The sequence below is a fragment of the Haliaeetus albicilla genome, chromosome 3, assembly GCF_947461875.1.
Source record: "Haliaeetus albicilla chromosome 3, bHalAlb1.1, whole genome shotgun sequence".
Lineage (NCBI taxonomy): Eukaryota > Metazoa > Chordata > Aves > Accipitriformes > Accipitridae > Haliaeetus > Haliaeetus albicilla.
In genome coordinates this window covers 31,396,411-31,419,882 of record NC_091485.1, presented here as the reverse complement: position 1 = coordinate 31,419,882, position 23,472 = coordinate 31,396,411, and the positions used below count along the sequence as shown (strand labels likewise).

Below are 23,472 nucleotides of genomic sequence, written 5' to 3'. Positions count from 1 at the left end.
GCTATAAAGATAGACCTTTTCAATACCTGAGAGGTGTTTCAGGGCAGTTTTGAATGGACCACGCTGAAGTACAGAAACAGAGGGATCAGTCTACCTTCCAGTCAGTCCCTGGTCTTCTACCAGGACAATACCAGTTATAGTGGTATGTTTTAGTTAGCTCATTCTTCTTTCCTAGGAAGTGGACTGAAGTGAGCAATCTGTAAAGTTGCCTTTCTCCATGACTGTCCTGAGCAGGAGTTGATCCAGTGACAGCTCTGAAATAGTGACTTAAAAAATATAGTACTGTATTTTTATTACCCAATCTTTGAATATATTTAGCACCTCTTCCATGTAGGAAGCTATATACTTCATGGAATATGGTGCAAATGCCATACTTGCCTTTGAGAGCTTGAAATAAATCTGTCATATGGGACAAATCTGTTCATGAATTTTATTGCCTTTCCCAGTACAATAGTCTGACCCCTATACCTCATCCATGTGCTTTAAGTTTTTATGTAAATGCTTATTACCTCTTCTCCTAAGAACACCTTCATTTGTTCTAATTTGCTGTCTTGTTGAAAGGCCTTGCCTTGAGTTGTTGGATATGAAACTTAGGAGACTAGCTGGTAAGCTAGTAAATAAAAAGGTGATGTTTGTTGTTATATGATGCTCTTGCCTTAAATCTGAAGTTTGCTTGAGAAAGGAAAAGCTGTGGACATGATCGTGTGTTCCCTAGGTATTGAAGAACGAGCAGAAATTCTAAGACTGCGAAGACGGTTCTTGAAAGACCAAGAGAAACTCAGTCTGATTTATGCTAGAAAAGGTGTGGCTGAACAGAAGAGAGAAAAGGTTTGTCAATTCGAATAAGTTTAAAACCTTAAATCCCAATGCCATTTGCAGTCTTGTACTTCATCTCTAGAAGTAATTCTGTGAAGAAAAGGTAGGTGTAAGATACTTGTTCCTACTTCAAGAGCTTTAGAAGGTTTTATTTGGAAATCATGCTATTTGTGTGCTTAAAGTTAAATGATGTTACTTAGCATGAGTGAGAAAAGAGCTGGATGATAATGCTTGCAGTCTACCACTTAATGTGTATGAAGTGATTTTATGTGATGGAGTCCCCAGTGGCAATGGGAAGCTCCTTTACAGTTGTCATCCTGGAAACTAGGCTCCTTGAAGCTATAGTGCTCTGCAGAAGTAGTTGGAGAACATTATCCAGTGTCTGAAGGTGAACTAAAAAATGCAATACAGCTGATGGACTAACCAGAATTGTTGCGTACTTTTAACCTGAAGGAAGGTCAGTAATAATAATTTGCTGAGTGTTTATCAAGGCCAGAAACTTAGTATTATGTGGGTTTCCTGGTTGTGTTAGGTACTTACAATAAGTTTAAGTATTTTTAAGCTCTGTAACAGTTTTTCAGAGGTTCATGTTACTAAAAATAACATAGATTATCGTCCAAAAATGATAGCAGTTAGACCAAAAGCAAAGGAACCCAGGATTGAGAGCTACCAGTTTGAGACACTCTTATAATTCTTTGCAGCTGCATACAACTCCGTAAACAGAATTTACATCTGGAAGAACCACACAAACACCTATTTTAGCCAATTTATATTTACTTGCAGGCTAAAGCTACCATTTCCTCCCACCCTGCAAGAGAGAACCTGTCATACCTGTTCTGTATGACAGTCCAAAATACACCAACAAAACCCCCTGTGATATTCCGCAATAAAAGACCAGAAGAGGCTATGAATGCTATCAGGACCTCTTAAACTTTTCAAGAGATTTGTTGCACTTAAACACAAATGGAACTTGGTGGCTTGCATTAATACTATATCTGATGGGGCAAAACAGGAAAAAGTAGGTCCTGAGCAAGAAACTATTTGGAAATAGCTTTAACAGTCCTAATTTCTCCCAGCATGTTTCTCTTGAAAGTTTTTTGAAAATCATCCCTTTGAAGTTGTGCAGAGGAAAAACGGGCTCAAACAGCAAAATTACAAAGGATTTATAGAAGAGAAAAAAAATCTTCAAGTTTTCTCCTGTTTCCCTCTTCCACTCTACCAATGGTTATATTCACCCATTGTCTGCTGGTTTAACTGGTAGTGGTAGTAGTTAAAAATAAAATCCCAACCTCTAAATTTACTGCTGATTTCCTTACAGCATATCAGTGCTATGAAAAGGAAGAAAGACAGAGGAAGAGATAAGTTCTGTCTATATCTGGTAGTAGCTCTTATTCAATTTAAATGTATTCCTTTAAGCCTCAGCAAAAGGCAGGGCAGCTATTTAACAACTGCAGCTTACAGAAGTGTTATGGTTTGGTTTAAATTTTACTAGGAATCAGTTCTACTAGGTTCATCCTTCTTCCTTCCCCTTCCGATCCCACTGTGTGAAATAAAACACACTGGCTTTAGGAACTTCATTTTACTCTGCACCTGGGCCAGGCTAAGAACCATCATATTATGGACTACTGTGGCTCAGCTGGCAAACAGTAACTTATTAAACCATAGCAGCTCACTAGTTGTCAGTCATAATAATTCTCTTTAAAAATGACTTACATACTACCTGTATGGAAGCAGGAACTACAAGGCATTAATATTAAAAGTTAATTGCTGAAGTAAGTCTATGAACAAGACTTTGGAGTTTTTAATTGACTAAGATAATTTTGGGTTTAACCATTTTACAGCTTTATAGAAAAGGTATTTGTTTAACAAATATGGCAAAAGTTTATAAAATACTTCAGAAATGCTCTTGCTTATTTTGTCTTATCTAGATACACGTCTTTCTAAGTAGTATTTTTTTTTTTTAACATGAGCAATGCATTTCAGGAGATGAAATCTGAGCTGAAGATGAAGCATGATGCCCAGGTTACTTTGTACAGAAGTTACCGAGTAGGAGACCTTCCTGACATCCAGATTGAATACTGCAGTCTCATTGCCCCTCTGCAGGGCCTTGCCCAGGTCTGTCTGCTTTTCAAAGGTCATTTGTGAAGTTTTCTGTTCGTGTAGGGAAAATGACATGTAGTTAGGCAACTGCTTTCAAAGTCAACCACTGTGATATGCATTTAAAGAGTCTGTTTTGAGGGAGTGTTTCTCCTACCCCTGGGCTGGTGCAGTGATGAGAGAAGATGCCTTGTAGCTTGCCTCACCTGAGCAGTTGAGTTGAAAATGGAGGACCTGAGACATCAGCTGCTGTCCATTGCCTCTGGATTCCTCTGCTTGAGAAACAGATGGTAGTGGTCTTTACAGACATTATTGCAAAGGACATCTCACTGTACAGCAACAAAACAGCTATTTTTATTCTTTAATACGGCCATAGTGGAGTTGTAAAAATACGAATAAAGTTACTGTGACTAAGACTGGACTCAGACTACTCAGTAAAGCTGATCCAGTGTTCCTCTTCCTACCTGAAGAGCAGCAGAAACTGTAGGCTGAATCTGTCCCATTTTACAGTGTTTGGGAAGTCACAGTGTTCCTGATTACCTTTGTATTTACTTTCTTTTGAGGGTCCCTTATCTCTATGTAGAGGAAGTAGCACCTTCATGAGTTATCTGAATAGCATCAGATCAAGAGTTACACCAAACTCCAGTCCCATGATAGACCAGAATGCATAGGATTATGTTACACATACAGATGTGTTTCTGGGTTGAAAAAATGCCTTTAAATCTCAGATGGAACTGTCTGTCTGTACAGTCTGTCTCTTTGTGTTAGCTGCCTCAGTGTTAGGTCCGGGTCTCCTCACACGTTGACGTCTTCTGTTTTTTCCTGAAACCCTCTTCACTGGCAGTGGTGTCTATAAGATGATATTGGATGTCTGATTCCTGTAGTGGGAATTGCGAATATGTGAAAATAGCAAATTCCATGCTGTCCACCAACACTCTGGCCTGAAATCTACATTGTCTTGGAGTTTCTTTATGTAGAATTAAGATGGGATTTGAATAGGTAGTACAGTAATTCCCAGCATAGGTGTGATGCATGCCAAACTAATTATTCCACTCCCAAAGAGTGTCCACATAGGGATTAGGTACAAGGTGGGTCGTATTTCTTAATTTTATTTGTTGTGTCACAGCAAAATTCAGTGGCCTTACTGCTTTTGTTGTAATTTACAGAAAGATCCAACATTTGCCAAGCAGCTTTTCAGCAGTTTGTTTGGTGGAATTTTTCATGAGGTAGAAAAATCTAAAACTCCTTCTGAGAAAAAAGCCATCATCCAGAAGCTGCTGAACAACTTCAATAATTTCCTGAGTATGAGCCTGTCTTACTTTCCACCATTCATTGCGTGCATCCAGGTAAATCCTGCTTTATGGCATGAAAGTAACTGAATGTAATGTCTTTGTCTGTATGATAAACCCAGTGGTAGTGAAGGTTAAATACTGTTACTGAAATTTAGACAGAGATGGAAACAGAATTGTTAACCAAATGGATATTTCAAGTGGCTCTTGTTAAGGTGAACAAGGTAATTCATGCCTCTGAACTGATTTTTCAAGGTTTCTGCAATTTCTGATCTGTAGAGTTTGAGTCACCTTTTAATGTTTTAATTGCATCAGTAACAAGAAGAGACTTGATTTTAAATGAAAGCCACAACAACAACTGGAAGGGTTACATGGGTGTCGTGCTTATCTTCCTATTTCTAGGAAGTACTTACTGAGGAATACTTTAATGTCTTGAGGGTATCTGTAGCTGTCAGACTATTTGTTGTTAGCCTCTCACTTATTTTTTCAAATTAGTCCCCTGAAGTAGTTGTCTGGGGATTTTCAGTAGTGAGAGAAGGACTCAGTCCCACCAAAGAGTAAGTGGGTGCACCATAGCCATTTCACTGGAAAGGAAACACAAGCCATTCTGCTATGAGAATATACTGACCTGGAATAGATTGTGAACTTAATCTTTTACCCCAGTTTTCAGGAAGATAAAAAAAAACTTGTCCAAGCACCTGTTACATACTTGTCACTGTATTTTAACATTCGATCTTAATGTTGCATCTGATTTGTAGCTCTCAAAGTAATCTTTTTTTGAGTGGCAGTTAATGGCTTCTTCTTTTCTGTTATGGAAATTTAAACACTCTGTGACAGTAGATGTCATTTGTAATACAGGAGAGACATCTAGTTTGGACTAGCTTTTTAAACAGTGACAAACTTTGCTTCTTAGTACTTGTATTTACGCATCTGAAAAAATGTAGTTTCTTGTTTACTTTTTTTTCAGTGCAGCTGCATAAAAGGTCAAATGCTATGGGGATTTTTCTGGGCTGTCTTGGTATTTTTTGAGCCAGCATCTCACAATAGCTGTCTGTTAATATTCCCTCTTGACATTGCATTTGATGGTTCTCTGTCTTGATATTATTCTTTGTGTTGAATTATGCTGTCTGCTAGACCCTAGTAATAACACCATTGTGTTAGGCTACTTTCTTTCTGAATAGACATAAAATGAAGACTCAAAAAATAGGTAAGTTAAAATTAGTCAAAAATACAGACTTTGTAAGAGTGGTAAGAGCATCTCATTGCCATTCCCATTCAATAACAAAAGAACAGCAGCACAAAGGCAAGCCTCAGCCTGTGTATTTGAGCATCCTGCATAACAGCGAGAGCAAGTCTTTTCCCCGACGGAGAATAGAGTTCATATTGATCAAGAGAGGGAGCTGGGAGAGGGTGAGCGAGAGCATACAGTGTTGAGGCTATCATCTGGCTCACAAAGGCTGTCCTAATGGCTTGGCCATTTGGAAATACAGCTTCTGTTTCCTATATACCAACAGTATAATAAATATTGGCTTGTTTCAGAAAAGCTTCCTACTTCACTGCCATTTCCTTCTGGGTGTTTGACTTTTTAGTCTTCTACAGGTTCAAGTCCTATCAGGAGAGTAACTTCGTGATAAAAAGAGCTGGTTTTGTTTACCGGTATAATCTTAAAATTAACTATGAGGCTCTGGGATTGGCTTTCAGGAGAGATTAAAAACCAGCTGAAATACTAAGAAAGAAATTAACCCCATGACAAAAGTTAACATAGACTCCATAGAGATACCTGGCCTCTGAAGAACATATAATTGCCTTATAAGTATTTCAGCTGTCAGGCCAGCTTGGATGCCATTCGTCCTAATCTTTGAACATGTGGTGCAAGTAAAGGCAGAATGCACTGCATACAGAGCAGGGAATATTCCCTCTGCTTTCAGAAGGTAAGTGATCAACTAGTCACCAAAATGCACTAAAAGATACCTCCTTTGATGTGGGATGATGTCTGTAAATTATGAGTTTCAGAGGGTATTAATTCTCTGGACATACCTTTATATTTGCACGGTTCTTACACTTTCTCCTAGGCATCCCTGAGAAAGGGCCTTTGGTCTTATGTTAGCAAAGCTATTCTTAAGTTTTTAGATTGTGCAGTGGGCGCTGCGTCCCTGGCATAATCCCTGGTGTAACCCCAAAAGTTGGCAGTCAAAGAATGTGTGCCTGTACGTGGGAGTGTCTGGGACACATGTACAGCTTTGATAGAAACTGCTGGTTGAAATTGCCTGAATAGCAAGTGAAGCATATGCTAACTCCTCATTGGGATACACCTGGTCTTTAACTCAGGAAGGTACAGGAAGCTGTTCTTTTTCTGATTTTTATTGAGTACAAACTTACTGGTGCGAGAGTCTCAACTACACAAATAGTGTAATGAGTTTGCTTATGTCAGATGCCTATTCTGCAGTTTTTGTGGTGGTTGCCATTTATCAAAGAACTGTAGCTTGGTTGTTCTCACAGTCTCCTGCTGCAATTTCCAAATAGCAATTTTTTTTCACTTAGTGTTCTTGAACATACTGTGATGCAAGAATAAAACTTAATGTTTGTTCTAAAACTCAGTACTGTTTCTTGTAATGAAAGTTATATTATCTCTCTTCCATGTTGTAGATTTTTTTTTTTCTGTTTGATTAAGATATTATTGCAACTTTCCTGTGGGTTCTTGAGTGAAAAAAAAAACCCTGGCTTTAATAAACTCATCTGCTACTTTCTTGATATATTTACCTGTATTCGGGATAATGATTTAAGTATTTTAAAAAACCTTCAGGTAAACAAGAATGTTTATCCCTGAAAAAGATGTTATTCTGTAGTTGGACTAATGTTAAATACAGTAAAGATCTGCTAGAAATATTGTCAAGTCTTCAAATCAGGCAGGACTAGATGAGTACAGTACTAAATGAGCCTAGCAGGAAGCTGTGGTCTGCTAAAACTGGGTAAGTGTGTGGACAGAAAGCCTCCAGCTCAGAAAAGAAACTGTGGTTAGTTGTGCCTTTGGCTTGTGGCAGGAGTGCACCGCTCAATAGGTTAAGTGAAATGCCGATGTTGTGTAGCAGGCACCACACTGCCAACAAAGAGAAGGAAAGACTGAGGCTGTGAATGTGTCCATCTATCTCTCCCCCACTTCCCCTGAGTTTCTGTCGGGAGAGTTGTCCTGTGCCCTGGAGACAGACGAAGTAGAGGGGTTATTTTCTACTGTTCTCTGTCAGAAGAGCAACAGCACAGAAGGAAGAAACTCTGGTTTTCCCAGAGTTAGGAACTTCTGGAGATGTAACAGTTTATTTCCGAAGCTTGTGCTGTAAGAAGAGGGATACCAAATAGGTGATCTGTAAAAGATAACTATCAGTATAGTTTTAGACCAAGTAGACACCTGTTGTTTTCTTTTCTTTTATAGGAAATGAGTTACCGGCACAGAGAACTACTAGAACTGGATTCAGCTAACGTGAGCACAAGCTGCCTTGCAAGTTTACAGCAACCAGTGGGCATCCTTCTTCTGGAGCACGCCCTGATGGCTCTGTCCCCTGCAGAGGAGCCCCCATCCAAGCGGATGCGTGGGAGGGCAGAGCTTCCCCCAGATGTGATCAGATGGATTGAACTTGCTAAGTAAATTCTTGTTTGAGACAACTTACTCCCATTTAGGTGTGCCTTGTGAAGAACTCTGCCTTTATGGCTTATGGGATTTCTTTTTTTAGTCTTTCCCTCTTTTAGAAATAGATATGCTTTTAATTTCTTGTCAGTTAATTACTATCTTTCAGTTAGACAAGTTAGACTTAACAGCTGTGCATCCTGATGGTGCTATCAGACTGCTGAAAAACATCTTGTTCATAGATTTTTCAACTGAAGAGTTTTTGTAGTTCAGGTATTACCCTACAAGATGAAGATTATCTAGTTAAATATGTATTTATGATCTTGTATAAGAAATATCTTTTTTTTTTTTTTTACTATTACAAGCTAGTAGTATTACTGCTTATTGAATTATTATTTTTTTAAATTGCTTATGTTTGCATTGATATACCTCTGTTCAACTAATTAAAAGATTTCCCTTTTCGTTTTTACTAGGCTCTACCGATCTCTTGGGGATTATGATGTCCTTCGTGGCATTTTCAGTGGTAAAATTGGTACTAAAGAAATTACACAGAAAGCATTGTTGGCAGAAGCAAGGAGTGATTATGCTGAAGCAGCTAAATATTATGATGAGGTAAAATGACAACAAGATTTTTTTGTTTGATAAACCTCTTATGACTTAAAACTAATAAGCCAATATTAAACATTTTGAGAGGCAGCATATTGTTTAAAATGTCCTTGTGTTTTGTTTGATTGATAGTTCAGTCTGTAAAGACATGGGAGCAGATGAGCAGTTACAAGAGAGCAGTAAGCATGATACTTTTTACTGTTGGTTACAAAGCTTCACATGTACGATCACCTAGGCAGACAAGTAAACACCATGGGCACATTACCATCCCAAGAGAGCAAACTGCACGTGTCCATAGCAAAGAAAATCTGAGTTATAGTGGGTAAAAGTGAAGAAGGATCTGTTTAACCCTCTTTTAAAGTCTTTGCTCTTTAAAAACGCAGATTTACCAAAGACGGCTACCTGAAATGAATTTATATGTAAATACTGACTAGCTTGCATTTTCTGCATTTAATATTGCTGTCATGTTCTGGTAAATGAATAGATATTTTTATGAGATAATGAATTATTATTAAGTTCCTGGTGACTTAGAATTGAAAAGTGTCAGATTCGAGCTGAGAACCTTCCTCCCCCTCAAATTCATTCCCTAGGCACTCTCTAAAGAAGACTGGCAAGATGAAGAGCCAACAGAAGCGGAGAAGGATTTCTGGGAACTTGCATCTCTGGAATGCTATGACCACCTCACGGAGTGGAAGTCTCTGGAGTATTGTGCTACTGTTAATATCGATAGTGGAAAACCTCCAGACCTAAGCAAAACATGGAATGATCCATTTTTTCAGGTTTTTAGAAATCACTTCATTGATACTGCACTGTTTTTATCTCTGCAGGGATGTCTTACGTTCATGTGATTTGTGGGTGGAAATCAATTGCATTATTTGGGTTACTTTATTATGGAAATAAGCAGAGAGTCTGATATATAAAATAATTGAAGCCATTACTTCTGCTGTTTTTACAATATTTAATTTTTACCTTGAATCTATGGCTGATCATACAGGACCAGCTTTATCATCATCATCATCTTCTTGCAGTGTTTTTGTTGCTTTTATCACTTTTATTTGTTTCATGTTTTGTTTTAAGAGTTACCAAACCACTGGTTTTCAAACTGATAGGATTTGCTAACAACTTCTTGAGCCTATCAGAACAAGCTGTTGTGATTTTTTTAGCAAACTGGAATTTGTCTAAAGGGAAAACATTTAAGAATACCATTCAAAATATATTTGATCTGCCACTGACAATAAAAAATTGATCATCTAATATGCCATTCCTAGAAATAAAGACTATATTTTCACCTTGTAGGAGACATATCTGCCCTATATAATACGCAGTAAGTTGAAGTTACTGCTCAGCGGGGAAAATGACCAGAGTTTGCTAACTTTTATTGATGAGGCAATGAAGACAGAACAGAAGAAAGCCATTATAGAAATGCATTACAGCCAAGAGCTTAGTCTCCTTTACATCCTGCAAGATGATTTTGACAGAGCCAAATACTACATTAGCAATGGCATGCAGATCTTCATGCAGGTAACAATCTCTGCTATCTCTGATACGATTTTTCTGTATAAACTCATGAACAATGAAACTGTTGTTGCTGTTACTGCTGCTAGATTATACTCTCGAGAGAAACACTTGCCCAAATAAAATGAAGTCTAGGTGATTTCCAATCATATGACAAAACTTCCTTTGAATTCACTGCTTGCAGTGATGGGAGGTGAGCCAGCCAGTGGAGTGCATCCTCCCATTTTAATTTGTTTTATTTTGCTGATTTCATCCATTAGAAATTTTTCAGAGTAATTGTTTGTGCAGATTAATAGCAGTTTTATTTCATTCAACTTTTTAGAAGCCTCCTGTCCCCAGAACAAACTTGAAAAGAGAGTATTACATTGAGAGGTTACAAGTTCCTTCTATTACCAAGTTTTGATTAGACTGTAGGACTATCCAAAAACCTAGGATAGGAATTGCAGCTAGAATATGCCTCTATGCTTGTCCAAAGCAGAGTTGCTCTCAGATTACAGGCTATTAAATTACTTGTAAAAGGTTGGGCTGTAGACCATAATATATAGCAGCATCAGATAAATAGTTTGTAGAGCACTGACTAGAACCATGTTGTAAATTCCGTACATGAAATCTCTCCCTTTCTTTTCAGAGCTATTCCAGTATTGATACTTTGTTACATCAAAGTCGAATGACCAAACTGCAGTCTGTACAAGCTTTGACAGAAATACAGGATTTCATCAATTTTATGACCAAGAGAAGTAAAGATTTTTTTTCTTAAGCGATTTTCCTTTCATTGTGTTAAATAATCATGGTTTCCTGAAATTTGAATTTCTGTTTCCACAATTAGAGGACTGAAGTCCTGTTTGAAGGAGCATATGTCTGGAATTACTTCTTACTATCTTATTGACAGTAAGAATTACCGCAGTTATGTAAGATAGGCTTGAAAATAATTCTGTGTTCTATTGCAAAGTTTTATTAGCCTGGCTGTTGAAATAAGACTTCAGTATCTCTTTTAAAAGTGTAAGTAATAGTTTTAAACTAAGTTTTTTTTTTTTTTTTTGGGTGTCACTTTTGGTAGCAGATAATGGTTACCAGAGATAAAAGGTGGATGTGGTATGTAATTTATAGCTACTGAGGTAGGCATGAAATGCAAATTTATGTGCATACACCAAATTATATATTAAATTTAGTTAACAGTTCCGCTATATTCCAGCATATTCCTGTATGGAAAGGTACCTACCCAGTGGTGATATCCTGTGACAGTTGACACTGATGTCCTTATTGAATCTCCTGTGCTTCAGCAATAAACAAAAGCAGCATGATCACCTAGTAGTGTATTTAATGCAAGCCCAGAAATGCAAGTGGGTTGTCTTATAGTCTTAACATTCAAACCAGAAAAATTGCAATGTTTGGTTTAGGCCTTTTTCATGCTGTTTGGATTTAGATGCACTTAAAGTATTCTTAATTGATTTCTAGGTAACTTAACTTCACAGGCTTCCCTTAAGAGACTTCTCAGAATCTGGACAAGCAGATATCCAGATGCTAAAATGGATCCTATGAACATCTGGGATGATATCATTACAAATCGGTAAAATTACATTCCTGGGTTAGCTTTAGTTCTGTCTGCCTGTTGAGTTCTGAGAGGTGCTTTTTCCAATGCTGCTTGTTTTCATAGCGGGGGGCCGGGGGGGAGTGTTGATCTGGTGTATGACACTTTTTTTTTTTTAGCAGTTGTAATAGCTCTGTCAGTAGAATTAGTTTTTGTGTGACTAACTTGTGAGAAGCAAAAGGAGGTTGAGAAATGGCCAGGGGATAAACTGTATTTTGATAGGGAAACATAACTGTTAATTTAGGCATTTTCTTGCATTAGTGACTACATGCGCTGTGCAAGCTAGCCCACTTCGGCAGCCCTTAAACACATCCACTTGTAATTGAGTAGGTTAGCTGCATTTAGCTCAGTGAAACACCACCCAAAAGGCCTGTCTGTTACAAATGAAAATACTTACCAACTTTGTAGGCAGTTCCAAAGTTAGGGAGTGTACAAAATAAGCCCAGCCCTGTCACTGTCAGTGCTTCATGTGTTTATAGGAAAGTTAATGACCAGTGCTGTAATTAGAGACTTCTGCTGTGCAACTGTTGCTAGAAAGAACAAAGGCTCTCCAGAGACTCCTTTGGATTAGCTCCGAAGAAGTTGGAATGCTTTTTTGAATTTGAAAGTTTTCTGTCCTCCCTATGGTATCTATCTTCATCCCAATCCATTCTTCCAGTGCAAATCTACAAATTCTTTCACCTTTCCTGGGGGACAACTTCTTCAACAGCGCTGCTGATACCCACTCTGCTCTGTAACTTGTTTTATTACCTCTTGGTGTCAGGAAAGCATGGCTACAGAAGAGCTTATTGCAGTTAAATATTATGCAGAATACCTGGTATGGTTTTAATCCTTTACAAAGTCTCAAAACATTCATGACATGAAGAGTTGTCAGTGCCTTAAACACTTTTATGTGCTTTTAGAAAACCTTTATCTCATCTTAAATTAGTGACAAAGGGTGTGCCAAGCTCCACTCCAAACTGTAGTGCTATCCTGTGCATTGAATAACAGTCGACATAGTAAGAAATGCTATTAAATTAGATAGGACTAGTTGTAGAATGAAAAGGATTTAGCATTGATTCATGGCAGTTCCCTTTCAAAAATTGAGTACAGTTGCTGGTCTTTTCTGCAACACAAATTTCAATGTTTACATGTGTTTCGTGTGATATATGTTTGAATTGCAGGTTGACATAAAATACAGCCTGGCAGTTACACTATATAAATGAGACTCCTGTTTGTTCGTACTTCTGTCAGGTTGGAATGCAAGTTACGGCTTGGTGAACTTGGAGGTTGTAGCTGTGATTTTAAAAGAGCAAACTAACAAAAAGTCCCACTCTATTACGGACGTTTTCTAATACTTAATCTCATCAATTCTAAAAGATTCTAGAATGCTCTCAGGGTCAACCTGTCCCTGGTTATGACTTTCCTGACTGAGGGCTATCTTTAGCCATTGCTAAAGGTGATCGCTATAGATTACCATTTTTTCTTAGCTTTGTTTACTGTTGGGCAGATCAACACTTCTGAATCTTCATTCCATTGGATGCATACCAGAGTGATTTGTACTCCTGTTGTCATTGTGCAGGTGTTTCTTTCTTGACAAACTGCAGGAGAAACTTCTCTGTCATCAGGCCAATGATAGTATGGAGGTGGATGAATACAGTGCTGATGACCAAATGGAAGTGGATCAGCAGGGTGAAGACATTTACTCAATGATTAAAAGCTGCAAATTTAACATGAAAATGAAGATGATAGAAAGTGCCAGGAAACAGGTGACTGTAGTGTCTGATAGCTTCCAGTTTTGTGAGAATACATACGAAGTACAGCTGGAAAAGTCTCTTAGGTGGTCTTGGGCACCTTTTTCCCAGGGCGGACCTTGTCTCTTTTTGACCCTGCTGTCCAGGACATTTTGAAAGCTCAAGAAAGTCAGTTCCCCAGTGAAAGAAAACAAATGGATAAATGTTAATTACAAATTTGATGATAATTTATCATTACTGGAAATGTGCCTGAATGCCCCTTTGATCCACAGATGGTTTCTGACACCCTAAAGGGCAGATAAATAAAGTACCTGAAATGTTTCAGTCTTTAAATGAAGCAGTGCTTGCAACCAAACATTATGCTTTCTCATTTACAAATAATCTCTTCTGTACAAGAAAACAAATCAAATTCAGATTGAATCAATATAATTTATTTCAGTCAGCAATGATGAACATTTTATGATTTGGGGGGGGGGTGTTATGGTTTTTTGTGAATGCTCTTAGGTTAACACTTCCATAAAGAACTAAAGCTAAGTGACTTAAAAATTTTGTTTCGGATATGGCAGTTAAAATGGCTGTAACATAGCCTTCTTTGATGGTGGGCCTTTGGTGTTTCAAGCTTGAGACAAGACGAATAATATGCAAGTCAAGGTTTCCCTCATCTTCTGAGATGCTGCAGAAATCTGCAATCAGTGACAAGAGTTTGTTTTGAGCACTGTAATAACCAGATAGAAAGTTAGTGCTGTGTTGACTATACACACTTAAAGGAGTAAATGAAAAATAAGATTTCCTTTAATGTTACTTATATAAAACTTTGCATCAATACACAAACGTAAGTGATTTGCTTAATGGTATTATAAACAAAGTTACATTCCCCATGTGTATTTGTAATGCAGAACAGTTAATGCCTGTTTAGTCATGTGGATAGAATGCTTTTAATTTCCTCAGTTTGTCAAACCTCTGTTCTTCTCTTTTCCTTTTTCAAATTTCTTCATTAGTGCAAATCTGGTTTTAAATATGAGACCCAACAAGCAGTGGACCCCTCTTCATTTTATTATAGCTTTACTTGTGTTACCTAAATCTTCCTCCCTTAATTTGGTTGCAGAAAGGTTTTCTTTCCTCTTCAGATACATTATCTGAACATTCTATCTTAATTTGAATACAGAACAGCTTCTCAGTTGCCAAGAAGCTTCTGAAAAACCTACGCAAAGAAGCCAAAATGAGGGAAGACTGGCTGGTGAGGTGGAATTATGCCTATTGCCGCTTTACGCATAGTTGCAGCCGGAACCAGAGTTGTCCTGAACGCGTGCTCTCAGTGTTAAAAGCCATCTGCTTGCTTGGTAACTGCCTTCTCTTTGCTTCACATTGATTATTATACAAAGCTGCTTTGTTGTCACATTACCAACTTTGTTTTTGAATTCCAACAGAAGATACCAAATCTGACTATCTTAGCAAGAACATAATGGCCTTCCGAAACCAGAATCTTCTTCTGGGTACTACGTACCACATAATGGCTAATGCTCTTAGTCAGGATCCAAGATGCCTTGAGCAAATCGAAGAAGAAAAGGCTGGAAAAATATCAGTACTATCAGGAGAAAGTCTTGAGAGTCCTGAAAAGGTAAATAAGAGGGGAAAAGCTTTTAGGTATTTCAGTATTGTGATCACTACTTCAATAGGTAGTGATGGATACGGATAGATAGAGAGAAAGTGAAACCCATCTGCTATTAGCAGTGATTCGTCCAGGAACACCAGCTAGGGGAAGAAGAAAAAATAAATTAAAAAAAAACAAACTGTGATTGCTGTTTTGTCTGGTTTTTGCTATCCTGGAGTTCTGCAGCACTGAAGCCTTTTTAATTGGGAGAGTGTTCTTGTGTTTCTCTGTTCCTGCTTTTTGTGTGAAGGGGAAAGACATAGTCGTGGGAACATGATCCTCAAAGAATGCCTTTATTTCATCTGGGCGTTCCTAAGCTTCATGCTGTCAGACTATCTTATTTCATAAAGATATCTTTATAATACTGGTAATGATACTGATACACTTATTTTATCTAAATAATTTTAGTGATAGAGAGGAGAGGGGTTTTTAAGACAGGGTATATGCAGGTCATCTTTGCCTGTTTTGGGGAGGTGCACACTTAAAGAATACAGTGACAGACTGTGCTGCATCTGAAATTGTATATGCTGTCACTTGTCCCAGATGCTGTGGCACTAACTTCGTGTCTGTCAAATTTTTTGAGTAAGAATTTGAAGTACCACTGCTAACTTATTTCTATTAATTCCTAAAGCTACCATGAAGACCCTTAGATATGATCCATATCAGTATAAAATAGCAAAAAATTGTTCTTAATTTGTGTTTTTTTGGTTGTTAAAGAAAAGCAGATAAAGAAGAGATCCCTGCAAAAAAGATTTTAAATTTTCAGGTGTGTAGAAACTTGAGCAAACGCTTAAGCTTCATTTATTAGCTAATTATTAGGAGCATTCTTCTTAAGGAAACCTAAAAGATGAGCATAAAAGCTCTTCTGTGTCAGATGAGTCAGACTGGGATACCAGATATTTCTGTAAGATTAAGGACCTTAGCCTTATTTTAGCTTAGTATTAAGCAGTACTGTGACCCTAGCAGTTTCCCTCTACCTACCTGAAATTCAAACTATTTGATTTCAGTTACAGCATTTTTCAGTTGTTCCAACTTGTTCTGCAGCAATTTTGTATATTATTTAATAACTACGATAGCTAAAATGTCAGGTTGGTAAGTTTGTTGGCAATATGAGAACATATGTATTTGATTTATAAACATTCAGTTGTAAAGGATCTTGTCAAGTCCTTCATTGCATGAGCTGCATTACAAAAGTGTGATCAATATGACAGTAATGACATAAGATTTGGAATAGTTTGATGCATGCTTTTTTAACACAAATTCTTAAGTGTAGCTGTTATGAAGATGTTGCAGATATGTCAATATGAAAAAATAGCATTTTTAACGTTTTCTGTTAACTGCAAAAACTCTAGTAAAATTAACTTCTTTTCAGTTACAAAAATTCAACATAACATGTCCAAAGACTAATTGTAAGTTAAAATTAGTTAAAATTAGTTAAAATTTTCCACTGAAAATTGTGGAAATTAATATTCTGGAAGTTACTGCTAGAAATAACATGCCTATTTTTTTCTTTTCTATCAGCTTTGTAATATCTAATTCAGTTTTATCTACTCAAGACTTGCAACCAAGCTCCAGTTTCAGAAATAATTGTTGAATGCTACTTGCTAACATGTCTTTTTTTTCTCTTACGGTTGAATTTCAGGTATTGGCAGGTCTGAATAAGAAGGCTTTTCAATGTTTCAGCAGTGCTGCAAGGAAGTCCGAAGAGGAGGTACAGTCCCACTCCATGGAACATGTAGATCTGATGGGAGTTATTGATGCATATATGACTTTGGTCGGTTTCTGTGACCAGCATCTGCGCAGGGAAGAAGAAGGCTTGCTTGGTTAGTCAGGATTTCTCCTAAGCATGTGTGGTGGATTTATCTGTGATACGTGAGCTTTTGTGATACCAAAGAGATCTCCGTGAGTAACACAGCTTGAATTTAAATGGAACAGTTTGTCCTCTGGTTCAACAGTATTTATATTCCCTTTTTTGCCCCCACTATTACTGCTAGCTTTGGTACTAGTGAATCGCTTGTAGTCTCCCTCTCACTTATGAGAAATACATGATATCCAGCAGATGCTTCCCTTGTTCCTTCCCAGACCACAGCAGTGCTGTATTTAAAGCAGGCAAGATACCAGCAGTGATGCAGCTTCCTGATAAAGCTAATCCTTACAGTCCCCGAGTACATGTGTTGCAGATGTGTGCAGTTCAAACAGATGGGAAGGAGAACAAAGTAAAAATACAAAATACACTGAAAAAAAAATACTGAATTGTAAAGATGGATGTTCCAGATGATCAAAGACATGGAACAAGTGATGGTGTTTCTGATAATTCTTGTTTAATGTCTCTTGGCAGAAATTAACACTGCAGATCTGCAGCTATTCCCAGCTATTGTGGTGGAGAAAATGATAAAAGCTTTAAAACTGAACTCCAGAGAAGCCAGGCTGAGATTTCCTAGACTGCTGCAAATAATTGAGAGATACCCAGCAGAGACATTGGGTCTAGTGACACGAGAGGTTAGTTGTTTCCATTTTCCTGGCAGTAAATGTTGCTATAAATCGAATTTAAAGGGTGGGGGTGGAGGTTGGATGGATAGAGAGGTTAGACTGGTAAGTTTTGCTTCAGGTAAATCAGATAAATTTTATCCCATCATTGTTCCTTGTCTTTTCTCTAACTTGCTGAGTCTAATTCATATGGACAGAAACTTTTTTCTTAAAAGTTTAACTTTTTATCATTTTTCTGATTCCATATATTAGTTTGAGAGCTGCTGGAGAAAAACTATGTTGTGGGGCTTTTTTCCCTTCAGAACAATCTAGGTGGGCTGATAAAGGTGGTTAGTATTAGGGTGAGGAACGTATCTTATTTCTGTAGGCTGAGTTTCCTGTGTGCAGGAAGCCAGCAGCTTTTCCAGACTCACTTTCCATGTCTCCCACCTCTCCCTGTTCTGCTTCATTCACTTCAGAGATTACTACAGCTTCTTCCTTTGTATTTACAACTTCCTCCCTTCCACGACCTGTCCCTCCATTGCCATTCCACAGCAGGATACCGTGAGCCAGGCTGCCTTCCCTGCTGTGGTGGGACAGATAAGCTGAGAGCTCCTCTCTGACTCACGCCTGTTCCTGCCTTGGCCTGCCTGCCTTTTCAAGCCCATGTCGTTGTGCTGGTGCTCGCAGAGCCCCAGGCCCTGTCGGAGGAAGAACTCAAGAGAGACAGAAACATGGCTTAGTTATCCCAAGAAACTGAGAAAGTAGCATAAATGGCTCAGGTGCACAAGGTGTGGCCACATGAAACTCCGATTCAGACAGAACCTGACACCTGGTCCAGTGGACAAATCTCACCCAGAAAAGGAGTTCACCAGGCAGTTCTTTGTCCTCTCCTCTGTCTTTCTGTGAGATAAATACTGGCAACTGATCTTAAACTCTATTAGAAAGGGTAGACAGGGACAAGACAGCAGGAAGGGAGTTGGAGTCTGGCCTCTGGCTATCACAGGAAAATATATTGTAGTACTCCTTTCAAAAGTTATATGGTTTGTGGAGAGAAGTGAGCATGAAGTATATTGGGGGGAGTGCTTTACTGAAATTAACATCTGTCAGCAAACCCAAACCTGTTTAAAGTTGAAGGAAGGACAAAACTGTGGCAGGAGTTCCAGTGTTCCCCCTCCTGGCTTTTTTTACTCATATCAAGACTTCAACCAAATGGCATTTGAACTATCCCTTTAGGGTTTTGAGTGGTTTGCATGTGGTGATCAAAAATGATAATATTGCATCCAGACAGAAAAGCCACAAGTTTGAGTATAAAGCCTCACCTTGATCAACAAACTGCAGATCTTTATAATGGAAAACCTATTAAGCGGCAGTGGTGGTGGTGGTAGTAGTAATAATAATAATGAAATCTCTGCTTCATTGGGGGATGTTTCATGCAACCTAGTTGACATTCTGTTTCCTTTTCATGTGTTTCTGTCAGTCAGGCTGGGCCACAGAAGTTTTATTTGTTTGCTATGTTTGGTATTTTCGAGGAGGACCAAAGTTGAAACAGTGTCTGTGTTCTTGCAGCTTTCTTCGGTTCCCTGTTGGCAGTTCATTGGGTGGATTAGCCAGATGATGGCACTACTTGACAAGGATGAAGCAGTAGCTGTGCAACATACTGTTGAAGAGATCGCAAATACCTATCCCCAGGCAATCATCTACCCTTTCATGATCAGCAGTGAAAGTTACTGTTTCAAAGATACTGCAACTGGTTGTAAGAACAGAGAGTTTGTAGAAAGGTGAATTTGAAATCAGAGTAGCCCTTTTGTATGTTTTTTATTCAGCAGTGGAGATATTTATTTATTTTTCCTAAACAAACTCTTCTTTAGGGGGCATGAGAAACATTAGAGGGTAATCTTGTGCACACTGTGTTTTCATTTAAAGGCACAGGGAAAACAGATACATAAGCTCTCTTAGTACTAGACATACTCAGGTTGGTGGCCTAAAGTGTTGATTACATACAGTCCCCACGCTGTGGGAAGTTAGAATTTTTCCAAGATAAACCAAAAAGACCACAAAGAGGCAACCCCTTTCTCCTCATAATTCTGTGGTAGTCAAAGTTTCTTCTTCCTTCTCCTGCTCTGCTGAGGTAGAATGGAAATCTGGTGCATGATTAGGCTCTTACTGTAGTTGACTTCACAGCAGTAAGAGTCAGTACCCATCAGAGATGAAGATGAAGCTTGCTGGAACACTTACAATCTTTCCAATACCAAGAAAAAGCAGATATGTTTAAAGAGAATAGATGCTCCTACCAGACTTCAGAGAGGGCCATTGAAATGGATGCATGTTATCTTGGGGAATGACAGCCCTTGGTTGTGTTCTTCTCTGCTTATTCAGTGTGTAGCATGCGCCTTCCTCTACAAGCCCTTCCTTGCCCATTTTGCCATGCAGTAAAACCTCAGTTAATCCCCAGGCAGAAGTCAACTTTTATCACAGTGCTGTAGAACCACTATACAATTTTAGGTGTCTTTTTGCATTCTTTTCCAATCTCTGATACATCTGCTGAATTTCTTGTGCTTCACAAACTGTATTGCCCTTGAATAACTGTCGTGACAGGATGTATAGTCTGGTTAACACCCATTTCTGTTGCAGGTATGCTTTCCACTCCCTCACCAAGCTCCTGTTTTCATAGTGGGATACTTAATTAAAAAACTGGGAGCTGCATGGCAAGGACAGTCAATATATTAACAGTCACACAGCCCAGGAGAGAATTCTGAGGGAGTCCTACCTACCTACCTCTAGATTATTTTACCAGATTTTTTTAATATATCAGACAATCTGGATCATTGCTTATCTGCAGGCTAGGTGGCAATGGCAGTTCCTGTTGTGTTGTGATGCACTTCTTTTTTTTCTTCTTTTAAAGGATCAAGAATAAGTTGGACAGAGGAGGAGTAGTTCAAGATTTTGTACGCTCCCTGGAACAGCTCTCTAATCCCATAATGCTTTTTAAGGTAAAGTGGGTTGTGTTTGTTTGTTTTTTATTCCCCCTTCCCCTTCATTCCTCACCCTCTGTTTAGGAAAGAGAGTGCTGGGCGGAGCCTCATGCAGTTTGGCTCACACCACAGCCGCAGGAAGCGGTTCAACCCAGAATCAACTGGTGATGATGTTGGGTGCTGTCAGCAGCTTTCACTGGCAATGGTCTTCCTCCCTTATCCCAGCTGTCTGTTTTGCACTAGCCCTTTTCAGCTTTCTCTTTCAGGGTCTCTGCCCTGCCCCATGGTCAGTCTTCCTTAATCATTCTGAAACCGTTACAGAATGATCATTTGTGGCCATCTCTATAATTTCTGACTACTTGTGTTCTTATGCCCTTTCCCTGCTTTCTGCTGGCCTTACCTGTCTACATTCTGACCCCGTTGTCCAAAGGATTCTCGTCTTGTGTTTGATACCACTCCTGGCCCTGTAGAGGCTTTCTTAGTTTGCACTAGACCCTATGGTAGTAAACATAATTATCTTAATAAAGTAGAAACATTTTATTGTGAGACAGAATGAAAGGGAAATATTTCCATAGCCTTTTGATTGCTCTTTTGATTGTCAAAAGACATGTTAATTGACTATTTATTAGTGAATACGGTAACCCAAATGCAATCTGAGCAGATCACTGAAGAGCAAGGGTCAGTACACTTTTTCTCAGTACTCATCTGTTTCTTTCTGTTGCAGGATTGGGTTGAGGATGTCAGAAATGAGTTGGTAAAAGCTCACAGAAATAAAAATAAGCTTAAGGAAATGTATGAAGGTATGTACAAGAATTTGGGAAATTTAGAGACTCCTGGCCATGGATTGCTGAGGAAAAGGTTTATTCAGGTATGTGTGATTACTGAGTAGTGTTGGCATTGTGTGCTTTTCTAGAAAGCACTAGAAAGTAAAAAGAGGGGACCAGATCACAGCTTTTACAGGTGCTGCAGGACTTGATGAGACAAGAGATCAAGTCAGGAGTACAGGACTGGGATTTCTTTGCTAGAAGCTATAGACTTACTGTAGTTCAACTTCCACTTCTGACTGCCCTGCAGGACTAAATGTTCCCTCTTACACAGCTTCTGCCTCCCCTGTCCTGCATGCTGCCAGGTTCTCAGGGCCTGGGCCTCTTTGACCATCCGTGAACCTGCACAAGAATCTGGCCTTGCTTTTTTTCCCTGCTGCCAAGGATGTATGAGCACTTTAGAGTGTTTTGCTGTATTAAGCTACTCAAATTTGCTGCTGATATGAAGTTATTTAGGGTAAGTTATTCAGAAGAGTTACAACTATGAAGAACTAGAGAAAGGACTTTACAAAACTGACTGACATCTAAAATAGTGAAAGTCAGTGTAGAAAAATTAAGTGATGCATGTGGCAAAAGAAAACCCAAACCCTAGTTTCATATATAAATTCTTTGGGGTTGAGCTAACTATTGCAATTCAAGAACAAAATCTTGATTTGTGATAGTTCTGTGAAAACATCAGCTGTGAATTCTCAAGAGCAGTCAAGAAAGAAAATTGGCTGTTGTTCTCTATTCTTAATAATGACTAAAACATGGATTTATACATTGACATAGCAGCCTTCTCTGACTCTTGCTTCTTGAACAGTGTGGTCCTCGTCCGCAGTTCTCAACACAGGTGTAATGAAACTGGACGAGGTTCAGAGCAGCAAGAATAATCAGAGGTACAGAGTAACCTCTGCACAAGAAGCAACTTCAGCATTCCTACAACTGGAAAAGATACAATGAGGCCAGATAACAATAAAGCTCTTAACATCAGGATTGCCAAGCATGAAGTAAATATTCTATGGAAGTGGCATGTTCAAAACAAACAGGGAGAAGTGTTTCCTCATTCAGTACACACTTAAGTGCTGAACTCCTGCTCAGGCTATTATGGATGCTTTCATGGGTTCGAATAGCAAGTAGACAATAGCATGGGGAGGGGGAAAATGCTTTGAGAGCTTTTACACACATATGCACACTTCTGGGTCCAGAAATCCCTGAGCTGCAAATTGCTGGAGTCCAGAAGAATGGTACTCCTGTAGAATCTGGCTGTATGCTTGTACTGTATGTGCATAACCCTGTGGCCAGGGCTAGGTGAATCCAGGTCTCTCCCATATGGCCATTCTTATGTCACATTAGTATTAGATAAACTTAGCCAAGTGTCTCTAGGGAGATTCCTTCCCCATGAGCAGGGAGGGTGGAAGATGAACGCAAGGTGGAGTTGGGAAGAAGTCAGGTGACAGAGCAGCAGAAAGGGTAATTAGGAGTTAGGGGCATACTAGCCCTTTGAACATGTTGCTGCAAGATAAGCTGGGTCTCTGATGATAATCACTTTAAACTTAAGAGTACAGGGATAAGAATTTGCAGGATGTGCTGCTGTCAGGGTGGAGGTAGAAGGAGGGGAGCAGCTGTAGGTTGAGCCATACAAGGTACAACCACAGTAAGGGACCTAGGAGGCATGAGGACAAAGGCAGTCTGCATTTGGTTGTTGGGATAATTTGTGTGCACTTTGGCACACTTACACAAAAAATCCCATGGCTCTTTAAAAAGCTGAAACGTGCAGTGGTAGACGATACTGCAAGTAGTGCTGATGGAGTTTCAATTGTTACTGAATTAACCGAATAGGGAGAGAAGAGCAAGGGAGATGCTGGAAGAGGGGTGGTGTGGTTGTTCCCCTCTGTTGAAGGGGAGAGCAGTATTCCTTTCACATACTAGCAGCTGCAGGAGAAGAGGGTCCGGGTGATGGTGCACAGACTCTGAACTCTTTGCCTTCATGATGCAGTATTCATGAGGAAACAAAGTGTGCTGTGAGGATAACTGTATAGTTTCTAGTCGCCTTGCTGGAAAAAAAAAAGTTGTATCTCTCAACTAACACATTAAATTGCTCTACTACATGGAGTACTTCAGGCTTGTAATCTTCATATGTATTATTTATGTAGAATTTCAATTGTAACTTAAGCAATAAGAATCTTGCATTTATTTTTAACATGGAATTCCAGTAATGTATAAATTAAACACTGTTGATGGATTGTATTATTTAAAATACAGAGTTAAGGCTATTAAATATTTGATGCTTTCAATTTTAGAAGAAGTAAAA

General features: G+C 38.8%; 1 protein-coding gene across 2 annotated transcripts in view; it reads left to right on the top strand.

Moving 5' to 3' along the window:
• Positions 1 to 23,472, top strand: part of PRKDC (protein kinase, DNA-activated, catalytic subunit) — an 86,643-nt gene that overhangs the window by 53,738 nt on the left and 9,433 nt on the right. For both annotated transcript variants that reach the window (XM_069779309.1, XM_069779310.1), the window contains exons 60-76: positions 716 to 828; positions 2,800 to 2,931; positions 4,080 to 4,259; positions 7,630 to 7,838; positions 8,295 to 8,433; positions 9,018 to 9,206; positions 9,724 to 9,948; positions 10,571 to 10,679; positions 11,398 to 11,509; positions 13,092 to 13,278; positions 14,429 to 14,603; positions 14,691 to 14,881; positions 16,557 to 16,737; positions 17,253 to 17,413; positions 18,950 to 19,161; positions 20,286 to 20,373; positions 21,080 to 21,223. In XM_069779309.1, coding sequence (XP_069635410.1) covers positions 716 to 828; positions 2,800 to 2,931; positions 4,080 to 4,259; positions 7,630 to 7,838; positions 8,295 to 8,433; positions 9,018 to 9,206; positions 9,724 to 9,948; positions 10,571 to 10,679; positions 11,398 to 11,509; positions 13,092 to 13,278; positions 14,429 to 14,603; positions 14,691 to 14,881; positions 16,557 to 16,737; positions 17,253 to 17,413; positions 18,950 to 19,161; positions 20,286 to 20,373; positions 21,080 to 21,223 — 2,747 coding nt within the window. The remainder of the gene's footprint in view (positions 1 to 715; positions 829 to 2,799; positions 2,932 to 4,079; positions 4,260 to 7,629; positions 7,839 to 8,294; positions 8,434 to 9,017; positions 9,207 to 9,723; positions 9,949 to 10,570; positions 10,680 to 11,397; positions 11,510 to 13,091; positions 13,279 to 14,428; positions 14,604 to 14,690; positions 14,882 to 16,556; positions 16,738 to 17,252; positions 17,414 to 18,949; positions 19,162 to 20,285; positions 20,374 to 21,079; positions 21,224 to 23,472) is intronic.